The sequence below is a fragment of the Aythya ferina genome (genome assembly GCF_964211825.1).
Source record: "Aythya ferina genome assembly, chromosome: 20".
NCBI lineage: Eukaryota > Metazoa > Chordata > Aves > Anseriformes > Anatidae > Aythya > Aythya ferina.
In genome coordinates, this window is record NC_140318.1 from 9,763,029 (window position 1) to 9,775,669 (window position 12,641).

The following is a 12,641-nucleotide window of genomic DNA, read 5'->3' on the forward strand; positions in this document are numbered from 1 at the left end:
CCTGGAAGAGCGATGTGCTGAGACGTTTGGCTGAAAACCCACAGCCTGGTTGTGCTGCAGGCAGGGCCGGGAAGCCCTCTGCTCCTGCCCTCACTGCTCAGGCGATGCAACGCTCAGTGATGCTCACAGTCAACAGAAAACGTAGCCCACATTGGCCAAACCTTTGCAGAGCTCTGGTAACGTAGTGCAAGAACAGTCCTGGTTGGTTTTCCTTCTACACAATTTAACTTGCAGTACTCAGCAGATCACACTCCTTCCCACTCCTGTGCCCAGTGCCAAACAAAAGCGAACCCACTGGAGAAGGAGGTTTAAGTGGGATTTAGGATACGCCTTGAACTTCTGAGGGCAGTCCACTAAGGAGTGGATCCTGCCCAGGCTGAGCAAGAGATGGTAACCACATGGTTTTGTCACGCACAGAATAAAAGGAAGTATTGTGAATTCATGCCAAAATATCAAGGGCTTTTCCTCATTCTAAATAAATAAATAAATAAAAATAAAGCAGCTGAAAAAAAACGAGAGAGCGGAGCTTTTCCTTGTGCTTTTGCAAGGTCAGAGGCAGCCGTGCCAGCCGGTGGCAGGGAAGAACCTGCAGGGCCAGGCGCTCCGGGGCTCTGCCAGCCACGGTGGGGACGCCAACAGGGACAGCGCACCCGTTTGTCCCCTCTGTCCTCGCCCCACTCACCTGCACTGCACACCTAGGCCCGGATCTCCAGCTGCCACTGCTGTGCTCCTTGAAAACCACGTTAAAAAAAAAAAAAAAACACAACAGATGTGAACAAACAGATAGGAAAATTCACCAAAGTGCCACTTTTTTCTTCATTTCCTAGCATGGCCGCAGAGTGACTCTGTAGCAGATGCCATAACTGCACAGATTTGTTTGGGCTTAGGACACCGTTACGAGTCCTTATCACAAATAAGTTCTTGTCACCTTCAAAGCTATATGCAACAAGAGCCAACTACTCCTCAGTATCTCTGCAAAAATTATTAGGCTGGAATAGGTAGGGCCTATTCCTAATTTAGGAACATATTAAGAGGACATGAGAAGATTATGGATGGCATTTTCCAGATGTTTATGGATCACATTTTTCCAGTCCAGTGTTGTTACCTGAAATTCAAAGGAGAGGTGCTGGAGTTGTACTTGCTTTATTCACAAATACTTCATGTGTTTCAGAGTATTTTTTAAGTTTTCCATTTCTCTTAATCAGGGTCAGCCACGGCCTCAAGGAAGGAAGCCAGGAACCAGAGCCCAGAAGCAGAGCTTGCAAAATAGGGAAAATTTTGACCTATGTGACTTGCTGTCTCTTACCTGGTGAAGATAACAAGTACAGCTCAAAATTTACATCTGGCATTTCTACACCACTCCCAATCAAAGGCTGCTAACACCAAGTCACCCCCATAGCTGCGCTCCATTGCCTCCATCTCACAGCTGGGAACAGCATCACCGGGGTCTATGCGTCCCACAAGGTGCCCCTGCTGCCCCAGGGACACGGGCTGGCGAGCAGCAGGGGCTGGGGAGCTGAGCACCATGTTCGGCTGGAGCCTCTGCTCCCCCCGGGGGTCACCCCCAGCACGAGAGGATCGAGGGAGGCATTGGGCTAAGAGGCCACCCCACAGACCCAGTGAGAAAGCAGCACACACAGACTCACACCAGAGCTCTGCAGGCCCCAGCGGCTTCCAAGCACATGGCCCCAAACCGATGGGAATTCGCCGATCCCAAGCTGCCATCACGCCCCTGCACCCCAAAGTCCTGCGGGGCTGCAGATGGCAAGGACAGCCCGTGGCTGTGGTAGAGGAAGCACCACAGAGGTGACACCAGGCCTGGTTGGACTCGCTGGCACTCAACAAGGCTCCGGAGTCGTTCGGGGCACAGTGGTGCTGCAGCAGGGACACGTCCCAGAGCTCAGCAGCAAACCCCGCCAGCCAGCCTTGCTCGGACAGTTCTTTGACTCCCTTTGTCTGAAGTGCTGAGGGCCCAGCGCCTGGGTACATGGAGCAATCTGCTCCCCCGAGGCTGACAGCAAACCTCCCCCCTCCCATTTCTGTGGTTCTGGATCGGCTCCCAAGACCCTTTTAATGCAATAGTCTATTTTGGTCTGCGTAGTCTTACCGAGGGTCGATGTTGCAAACTCTTCTGGCACACAGCTCCTATTATCTGCCTGCACTAATGCTGCATACGGGGCATTTACAGGTCCTCAGCTCTCTATTTGTATGGCTCCCCACTCCCCAGCCCCAGGCAGCCATGAAGCCGGGCATCTGCTAAGCAAGAGGGAAAAAAAAGAAAACAGAACCCCGAGATTTACCTTACTTCAGTATTCAACAGCACCGTCAGTTTTTCCAATGCTCCCGTTTTGCACATTGCACACCAGGCACTCCAGAAACTCTGGGAAACAAGCTGCTTCTGTCCTGTGCTTGCAAAGCACCATCTATACTTACAGAGCAATAAAAATTAGCTTAATTAATAATACATCAGCAAGAAAACGTTAATGAGCACCCAGCAGGGAAAAGGACTGCTGCCTAATCTCCTTGTGCGGACTCCTTGCTTTGGCAGCAATCAGCAACTGCATCAGCGTTCCCGTCCCAGCGCAAGGAGGAATCTGACTCATCCGGGACCGCGCAGCAGCCAGGGGCTGCCTGTCACAATTTACATTTCTCTTTAAAAGCAGACACTGTTGCATCAGGAGCGGCTCTTGGCAGCCCCACACGGACTTCCACTCAGGGAGTTTTTGTCATTTAAAAAAGAATTTTGACCATCTCCGGGCACCTGATGTGTAAATACCCATAGACGGAGGGGTGTCTTGCAGTTGGCTCTTTGGCCACGTCTGCAAAAAACACGAGCTCCTGCTGCCAGAGCCTGCACGGGCTTCAAGCTGCCAACACAACCGGACCACGAGCACGCCGGGGGGAGCAGCACGGAGCCTCCCTGCTCCAGGAATATCCTCACTGAGAACACCTGAGCCCTCTCCCCAGGGCCTGCCTGCCCTCGCCATGCCCAGTCCAGCCCAGCAGGAGGCCAGGCTGGGCATGTTTTGAGGCAAGATGCTGGAAATCCCCTCTCCCAGCTGTTCATGCCTCCCAGGGCAGGCAGCAGAGCTGGCAGAGGCTGTGAGCAGGAGCCCAGGGCACGCAGCTGCCAGCACAGCCATGCCACCGGAGCGCATCCATGCCGGCACATGGCCACAGCGCATCTTCATCAAGGGCTGTGCAGCACGGGGAGGTGGTTTCCTTCAGCTGACAGAAAGCCACTGTCTCTGCCTTTTATTGTGAAGGTTGGAAACAAAGGCCCAGCGAGGAAAGGCAGGTGGGCTGCTAAAACTGGCCGAGCCTCAGACCTGACGTGGCCACCCGCTTCCAGCCGCCCCATGCCCTTGCCCTCCGTGGCCCGGCCACACCAGGTGCTGTCCATAGGGCCGCTGCAAGGCTGGCCCGGGCGAGCAGGATGCATGTCACACGGCAGGATCCCGGGCGAGCAGCAGCAGCAATGTAACACACACCTTGCATCGGCGTGCGGCCACGGCAGGGCATCCGCAGCAGTTGGTAACACCCGAGTCTGCTGGCACACGGGAGCAGGAGGAGATAAAACACATCTCTGAATGTCTCTGTGAGGTGAATCCGCAGACATGGATTGGAGATGACATCAAAGCAAGCAGCTTTTAAGGAAAGCCATAAGCAATTACAACCAACGTGCTATCAGCATACAGCTTCGTGAGAAGAGGCGCTAAACTGGTAGAAACCCAACTGCGTAACCGCATCGCCCGAACCAGGGGCGCTTCCAGCAGGGATGAGGGCTAGAAAAGCACAAGGTAAAAACCTGGGAGTCAGGCGTAGTGTGCAGCAGACAACCTAAATCGCCAAAAGCAGGGGAAATACAGCTTGCAGTAACTGGGAATCACAGTGGAAATAACCAAGGCAGAATACGATCCACCCTCGCTGCTCTTTTGAAACGATGCAGGCCGGAGGCCGTGCTAACCTCTCGGCACTGTAAATCCTTACAAGTCAAAGCAGACACATCTCCGGCCAACGTGCTCAGTAGCAGTTTGTTTGCTCACTGGTGGCGTCTCCCTGGCAAAGGGGGAAGTTGATTAAAAGACAGCAGGGCTCCTCACCTCGCCTCGCCACACGCGCTGGAAGCTACAGGATCTGGCACCACAGCAAGAGTAAATATTCCGTCTCATCCGAAGGCCATCCTTAAAGGAGCATTCCTCATTTATCCTCAAAGTTTGGCAGAGACCATTGTCTGCAGATCCTACAGGACACCTGCTTATAAACAATCACCTCCGCGTATTAAGGAGGTAGTAAAGCGCCAGTTTAAAATGATGCATCCTAAGAGTAGTAAAAAATACACATCCTGTACACCACGAGGCTTTCAGGCATATGGGACTCACGGATCCTCAGCACATGAAACACAGACAAGCTGACAAAAGCTATTACATGCAAGTTTGCAATAAAAACCACCTAATGTTTGGTTACCAGTTCAGCAGCTGTCTGGTGACTTCTGCAAAGCCTCCTGGATGTTGATTTAATCTATCAAATATTAATCATGCTCCTCAATTAATAAAATATTTAGACTCTTGCTTTATGTGCTTGTAACCTGGACTTTTATGTTCAAACTTACATGCCAGTAGGATACGAGATGGAACCCTACAAACCAGCTAGCAGACCGTGCTCTCCTGAACACCGGCACTGGCTGTTTTACACCAACAAAATCCTATTTGATGGGGTGTAAACTTGCTGTCTACCCCCTTGGACATAAGAAATGCACCTTGGCCATAAGAAGCCTCCCCTCAATTCTGCAGCACAGCTCTGAAGCCAGAGGTGTGTGGGCAGCTGCGTGCACGAGGCACCACCAAATGTCACCTTCCAATAACCCCCTCCCCGTGCACCTTCCCAACTCAGCAGCTGGATGAGCTGCATGATTTCAGAAACCTTTTTGTCCTTTCCAAGTCCTCTACCATGTGCACATTAAATTTCCCACTTCTTGAAACAATATTATGATTTTTGAGAGGACCTGACTATAGCTTCTGAATGCCTTCGGTCAGCAGTATGAAACATCCCCAGTTACTGCTGAAATTGGTTAAAACATCTGGGTAATTTGCCTTCTGGCTTGGAGCCCTTGGGAGAAATTACCTATTAACGCTTCCTCTGAAACTGCAAAGGCTAGAAACAACTGGAGAGGGAGAAGGCAGCTGAGACTCTCGAGAACCCAGGAGCTCATGCTTAAAAAAAAAAAAAAAAAAAAAAAAGAGAAAAAACAATGTTTCACAGGACTCAGGGCTGTGTTCAAAGCATCAGCAGATCCTGGTCAACAGTCCTAGAGAGACCAGGGCTCCCTTTGGCCAGCCAACATGCTGAAACACATCTGTTCACGTCTACGCTCAAGTTCTGAGATGAATTAGAGAGCCAAAGAAGCACTCTGAATGACACACGGACTTTTTCTCTTAACTGAAGCAAGGCCAAAGTACAGAATATTCCACGTCAGCCCCCTGGGCTCTCTCTCCATGGCTGTGCCCGGGCTCTTTCCTCAGGCTCTGTGGGTGGCACAAGCCGTCGCATTCACCCTGGCTGTTCTCAGAAGAAATAAGCTCCATGTTCCTCCTCGTTATAAGGAGATGAGCACGAGCAGGCACGTTTTCCTGCAGAATCACAAGCCTGCTGGACTTGGCTCAAATACTGCGTCCCACATGACAGGTAAGGGATTGCTGTAGTCTTTGGGCTTCACTGTTACTTCCACTTACCTCAATTTGCTCAGCTCTCCAGCTCCCTGCTGCCGGTTTTGAATTCTTAGTGCCAGCAGCTTGTAACCATCTCCTGGCTCATGCTCTGGCCCTTCTGACCCAAGAAGCTCTAATCTCTTTGAATATTTTCATCCCTATTTGCATAATTTTACATTTCCCTGTAACAAATGGGTAAGTCACTTACCTGGCTTTATTCTGAGCCTGGCCATGTCAGCCTGGTTATCTCGCTCTCTATTTACTTCCTCCCCAGCTGTGCCACCTGCAGACTCCCTCCCTTTCCCTGTGCTCTGCAGGATGATGAGCCGTATGCAAACAGAAGCGGACCTGAATTTTCTGCTCTACCAGTCCATCCCACTCGCTGCCTCCCTGTCCTGAGCTGACACTGCTCACCACTGCCTCCGAGAGCTCTCCCTCGAGAAGGGGATATGACACTGAAAAGGATGGATTTAATCTTTAATAGCGCACCTCCAGCCCCAGGCCAGTCCTTCCTGCACCCGGGCAGCTCAGCCCCACTGCTCGACATGCTGGGCTGAGTTTTTGAACAGCGACTGCTGCGTGGAGCCAAACCAGCTGAAACGCAACCTCGGGCAATGCTGCCTGGTGGGAGCCGGCCAGGCATGGCGAGGATCAGGTGGGAAACAGGAATCCTCTTGGAAGAGCGCTTCCGGCTTGAAAAGAGGACACATCGCACGTCCTTGGTACTTTGCCTATGCTAGAAGTTTTTAATTAAAAGCAGGAAAGCCTTTCTATTTTAGACACAGTGATACTAGCGTCAAGAGCTTTTATAAGCACAGTTTATTCTGGGTTTATATGCATTTCACAGAGCTTGGCAGCCAGGCTAAGCCAGCAAACTCTTCCCCTCCCTGTTGGATTTACTTTGCCACTTGAGCCAGCCCCCATCCGTCACGGCGCGCGGTGCCTGCCCACAGGCGGAGCAGGGACAGCTCGCACATCTTCTAGCCCGACCCGAGGCACAGACAGCTCGGTGAGCCTTTCAGACAGACACGGAGGGGGAATCTCCAGCAAAGCACTGCTTGGAGCACTCAAAGGGTCCCCAAACCCCTCGCAGACCTGCACAAAGCATGCCCCCAGAACAGGGGCCAGGCCAGCAGAGCCTGGGGAAAACTAACCCCCCCTCCCCAGGGGATCCGGCCTCACCGAAAGGAGCAGGAACTGTCCCTGCAAGCCCTTCTCCCATTGAAGGTGGCAGAGCAGCGGTGGCAGCGCCTCTTGCTCACCCTCCAGTAAAACCCCTGCCTCTGTGGGAACAACCCCCTGCCACCTCCTCCTTTTCTGGGCCCCAGAGGCCCAAAACACACAGCAGCAGCGTGCTGCTTCAGCACTTTGCGAGGGAAAGGCAGCAGGACCGCAGGCTGCTCCCACCCCCTCCCAGCCCCGCTTCTGGAGCAGAGAGGCACGTGTGGAAGTGCAAAACCCTGGGGCACGGGCACTGCACTCACTGCTTCGGGGTGCTGGGGCTGGCCATGGGGTGAGGGCTCACCCAGCTCCCTGCCTGCACGGCCCCGAGCGGCCCCGCCATGGAAGAGCTGCTGCCCCTCGTCCTGCTGCTACCTGCACCTCTGCGAGGCCTTCTGCTGGCACAGCTAGGGCGGAGGGGAGAGCAATTCCTTTGCATTTGTAGACAGACAACTAAGTCTGCAAAACTTCTCAAAGGTACCCCCAGCCTCTGCTTCAGAAAGCAAAAAGAGCTACCCTGAAATCACCCCTAAGCTAACAGAGCTATGTCCGCAGCAAGGACTTTTATTACTGTTACTATTTCAGCAAAGAAAAAGAAACATCCTGCTTTCCAGCCAGCATAATCACTCTGGAAGGGCTCTGTCACAGTACAAACCAGGCCTCTGATTCTGCCCTGACCTGACAAACTGTTCTTCAGACGCTTCCTTCAGTCACGTTGGCTCAGCCACATCAGCTTAGCCTCAAACGAGCCCTTCAGTTGTTTTCTTAAAACTTCACAAGTCGCATTTGCCCAATCTGTTGTCATTTAAAGTTTGTGCACATGGAAGGAAAGGACGGTCCCCAAGCAGCCCCTGTCAGCTGTCAGCTGGCTCAGCACAGCCCAGGTACAGTAGGGAGAGCTCCTGCTGGGGAAGGAGATGTTAGCACCTATTTGGGGCCGTAAGGTTTTGTCAGAGCCCAAGGCAGGGCGCAATTTTAACATATTAGCAAAGTAACCCTCACATCAAAGCCTCTAAAGCAGTTACAAACTTTCCTGCCCTTACCAGATGGCACAAGCAGGGCAGGAACCCCTCTCCTCACACAAATTGCTGCTAAAATGTTGCACAGCGTGTTAAAGCTGACCCAACTGAAACCCACACATTAATCCTGCGTGGGGGTCTCCCATCAATGCAGTATCATCACACCCCGCTGCCCCAAGGCAGGGAACTTCTGCCCCGCAGCCACAAGGCAGGCCGGCTCCCAGGCAGCTCACAAAGGAGAAAAAGAGGACAGGGTTTAAAATGCACAGAGGTTTCCTGAGGCAGCTCGCTGACACAGACTCCGTGCTGAAGGCAGCGGCCCTGGGAAAGCAGAGCAGAGCCCTCTCCTCGCCTGTGACACCAGCTGGCAGGAGTAAATGAGAGAGGAGGAAGGGCAGGGCAGGCCTGAAAGGAGCCCTGGACTTTGCGTCACCTGCAAAACAGAAAGCGGGAAACCGAAGAAAATCGTCTGCGTGCTGACTGCTCAAAGGCACTGCTCATTAGGTCCTGGCTTCTCCTATTATCACTCCTGCACTCGGTGGCCTATTACAGCAACCTCCTTCCAGCCAGGGACCCATGAATAGGAAGCTCTTTGACATGAGTGAATGTTGCCCCTTAATCCAGTAGGGAGTTCATTGCACAGGCGGAGGACTGCCTACAGCGTGCTCCCAGCACCAGCTGGCTAAGGGGATGAGAGCAAGGATCAAAGCCGGGGCGAAGCCGCAGCATCGCGAGCCTGATTTTCAAAACCGCTCGGGCTGGCGAGCCCTCGCCTTCAAAACGTGGGGAGCGGCCAGGTGCTGAACTCACCGAGGATCCGCTCTCAGCTCAGGGTGCTGAACAGTGGGGAAATCTGTCCTCTCTGTGGCTTGCACGCCGTCTCTTCGCTTTAAAGATCAAAGCTGCATCTCCAGAAAAAAAAAGATGTTACAGATCTGAACAGACAGGAAAAAAAAATGATGAAAAATGCAGTGTAACTTCTGAGGAGAACCACTTCATTCAAAGCCACACGCACACCTTGCTTCCTGCTCAGCATGCAGGCACCAGCCTTCCTGAGGTGAGCACAAGCCTGAGGAAAAACATCGTGGCTTGAAATCTGTGTTTTCAAGCTCACACTGAATGATCATTTCGGGAAACACACAGTCAGATGATTCTCTTTACACTAGAACTGATGGGAACTGGAGTAGCAGCGTCAAACTCGGTGAACTTCTGCTATCCTAAAACTTGCTGAGCGAGGTAAACTCAGTCCCTCAAACTTTAATTTTAGCCCTGCATTCACAGTAGGTCTAAAACACGTAAAAGCACCAGAGCAGACAGGATACGAGAGACCTGCCAAAGGAAGGCAGCAGCACAACCCGTCTCTGCAGCGGGGCGGTCAGTGACTGCAGCTCAGCCGCGAGGCGGCCAGAAGGCACCAGCACTGCGGCTCCCCTCTGAGAGCAGGTGAAGCCTCGGTGCTCGCAGAGCTTCTCCCTCACGCACTAGCCCCACAGTTTGGCCAGGAGCTGGTCTGTCCCGCAAGGTTTTATCTTCAGCCCACGGGCTGCCAGAGCTCTGCCTGCAGAGGCTGGCGTGGGAGCTCACTGCAGGCACATGGTGGGGCCCGTCCAGACCCCCAGAGCCCCCCAGCTCCGGGCTCACACCTTCCCCCAGGACTGCACCTCCGTGCCCCTTGCTACCGAGTCAAACAGCCCCTCGCTTCTGCTCCGTCTCACGCTGCAGCCGTGGGATGCCAGCCCCTGCTTTCCCCTGCACAGAGCACCTAGTGCAGGCTCCACATCCCAGATGCATTTACAGCCACCAGCTTCCACCCTCTGGCCTCAGAGGGGTATAAGCAAAGCCAGAGCTGGCCCCAGATTTAACTCAGCCTAAGGGGGAGGGGAGGAATTAAACTCCAAAGGAGTCACCGTTCCCTCCCCGTAATCCACGGCAACATCTGTGGGCATTAAGCCTGGCCCTAAGAGCAACGCTTCCCAATGCTCCCCACACGGCAGGCCCAGCCGGGACTGCTGGGAGAAGCCCCCTAACAGGAGGTGTGTGTCTGCGTTTCATGGCCAAACCTGGGCACGAGGAGCTGTGGGCTGTGCATCGCCCTGCAACAGCTGAAGGGAGCTGAAGGCAACACCAGGCCACGGAGCCAGGGGACCACCTGTGGGCTTGTGCTTCTCCTGCACCACAGCACCCGGCCATCGGCACAGCCCAAAGCCAGGCAGGGAGCAGGCCGTGATGTGGATGTGACGGAACCGAGAGCAGGAGGAGAAAAGGCTCGGACAGCACTCAGACAAGGGCAGCCCTGCTGCTGTACGGGTCACACACCGTGCCCACAGCCAGCCCCAGCACGGCCCTTTGGGCACGGTGTGCGTCCTGCAGGGGCAGGGCTGGAGGAGACCTCCAGCAGCACCGGCTGTGACCACCCCGACATCCACCCCCACCCCCACCACTGACCCTGTCCCCGGGCACCACGTCCCAGGGCACCCCCAGGGACGGTGCCCCCACCAACACCCCCCTGGTGGACCCATCCCAGTGCCTGGCTGCTGCCCGAGCAGAGACATCTCCGCGTTCCCACCCTGAGGCCGTTTTTGGCTGGGACGGGGCCGGGCGGGGGGCAGCCGGGGGATGGCCGTGCCCTCAGCGTGTGACCCGCGGCCGTGCCCGTGTCACCGACACGTGGCCGTGCCCGGTGCGGGCAGCCCCGAGGCTTTGTGCGAGCGGCCCCGCTCAGCCCCGCTCAGCCCCTACAGCCCCGCACGGCCCCCAGCCCCCAGCCCCCCCCCCCCCCGCCCCACAACGGGGCTGCCCCCGGCCCCCGGCGGCCCCGCAGCTCCCCGCTGCCGCCGGGCCCCGGACCCTGCATGGCAGCGGCTGCCCCCGCCCCGCCGCCGCCCCGGGCCCTGCATGGCGCTGGGCAGCAGCAGCGGCCCCGCCGGGCCCCGGACCCTGCATGGCGCCGCCCCGAGCCCCGCCGCTTCTATGGATGGGGGGGGCGGCCCCGGAACCTGGATGGCGCCGGCGCCGCTCCCCGCCGCGGCCGCCTGTATGGGAAGGGGAGGGGGGGGGGGGGGAACCCCGGACCCTGCATGGCCCATACCACCGGCCGGGCCGCGGAGGGGTGTGACTTATACAGAGTCCCGGGCCCCCCCCGCACACAATGGCAGCGGCGCCCACATTCTTCCCCCCGGAGGGGCCGGACCCAACCACGGCGCGGCGGGGGCACGGCCCCCTCCCGGCCCGCGGCACCAGGCGGCCGGCGCCGGGCCGTACCACTGCGCCCCCCCCCCCCCCCAACCCAACCCAACCCAGCCCCGGCCGCCTTCCCTTCGCACCCCCCCCTCTCCCCCCCCCCCCGCCCGGCAGATGGACGCCGCCGCCCGCACTCACCTCGGCATCCGCTGTGGCCATGGCCGGAGCCCCGGAGCGTAGCCCCGCCCCCGCGGCGGCTCCTCGCGCCCCGGCTCCGCCCCTCTCCCCTCGTTCTTCTCAATGGAGGCGCTCCGCTCGGCAGGGCGCATGCGCGGCGCGGCATGGCGGCCCCCGGCGCGGCGCTCGTGCCGTACGGCAACATGGCGGCGCCCATAGGGAGGGGGCCGTACGGCTGGGGGCGGGACGGGGACGGGACGGGGGGAATAATGGGGACAGGATGGGGACAGGGACAGGATGGGGACACGGACAGGAATGGGGGTGGGGATGGGGGGAAGGGGACAGGACGGAGGGAGAGCAATTGGGGTGAGATGGGGACAGGATGGGGACACAGGAATGGGGGTAGGACAGGGTGAGACAGGGACAGTGTGGTGACAGGAACAGGAGTGGGACGGGGATGTGGGAGAGGGGGACAGGATGGGGGGACAGTAATTGGGGTGAAATGGGGGCAGGATGGAATGGGGACAGGATAGGGACACGGGCAGGAATAGGGGTAGGATGGAGGCGGGGTGGGATGGGGACAGTGTGGTGACAGGAACAGGGGTGGGGTAGGGACAGAGATGGGGACAGGGATGGGAATGGGTGGGATGGAGACAGGCAGCAGCAGGGGTGGGATGGGGACAGGGTAGGATGGGGACACAGGAATGGGGGTAGGATGGGGACAGGGTGAGACAGGGACAGTGTGGTGACAGGAACAGGAGTGGGACGGGGATGTGGGAGAGAGGGACAGGATGGGAGGACAGCAATTGGGGTGAAATGGGGGCAGGATGGAATGGGGATAGGATGGGGACAGGGATGGGAATGGGTGGGATAGAGACAGGCAGCAGCGGGTGTGGGATGGGGACAGGGTGGGATGGGGACAGGATGGGGACAAGGACAGGAACGAGGGTGAGGTGGGGATGGGATGGGGATAGAACAGGACAGGGACAGGGACAGGGATGTTGATCTCAACCACGCTGGCACCGTCTGGTGGGTGCAGACAGGAGGGGAGCGACGCGGCCGCCCCACAGGTGCCGTGTCCAAGGCGGGGGCTCCAGCGCTGCCAGCGGGTCCCCAGCACACCCCGATCCCCACCGGGGCACGCGGGGACACCTCTCGCCCTCACCCTCGTGAAGATAACGATCCAGGTGGGAACAGAGCGCTCAGCACGGGGGGGGACTTGGGGACACAGCGACAAACCCTGGGCAGCACAGGGCAGGGCTGAGCATTACCCAGCGGGGCGCCGAGCACCACCCTCGTTCAGCCGCTAATGAGCGATTCCCAGAGCCAGATACCG

General features: G+C 56.9%; 1 protein-coding gene and 1 long non-coding RNA gene across 3 annotated transcripts in view; both read right to left on the reverse strand.

Annotated features, from left to right (window-relative positions):
• EHMT1 (euchromatic histone lysine methyltransferase 1) overlaps positions 1-11,386 on the reverse strand; it is a 113,863-nt gene extending 102,477 nt beyond the window's left edge. The window contains exon 1 of one of the 2 annotated variants that reach the window (XM_084494390.1): positions 11,327-11,386. In XM_084494390.1, coding sequence (XP_084350516.1) covers positions 11,327-11,347 — 21 coding nt within the window. In that variant the 5' untranslated portion in view covers positions 11,348-11,386. Of the gene's footprint in view, positions 1-8,758; positions 8,823-11,326 lie in introns of those variants that run through there. The other variant, XM_084494396.1, reaches the window with a different exon arrangement.
• On the reverse strand, positions 1,128-2,425 carry LOC311421923. Its single transcript, XR_014685109.1, has 2 exons — positions 2,301-2,425; positions 1,128-1,306 (listed from the first exon to the last, which is right to left on the reverse strand). It is a non-coding gene; the product is annotated as an uncharacterized lncRNA (long non-coding RNA).
• Positions 11,387-12,641: the final 1,255 nt, after the last annotated feature.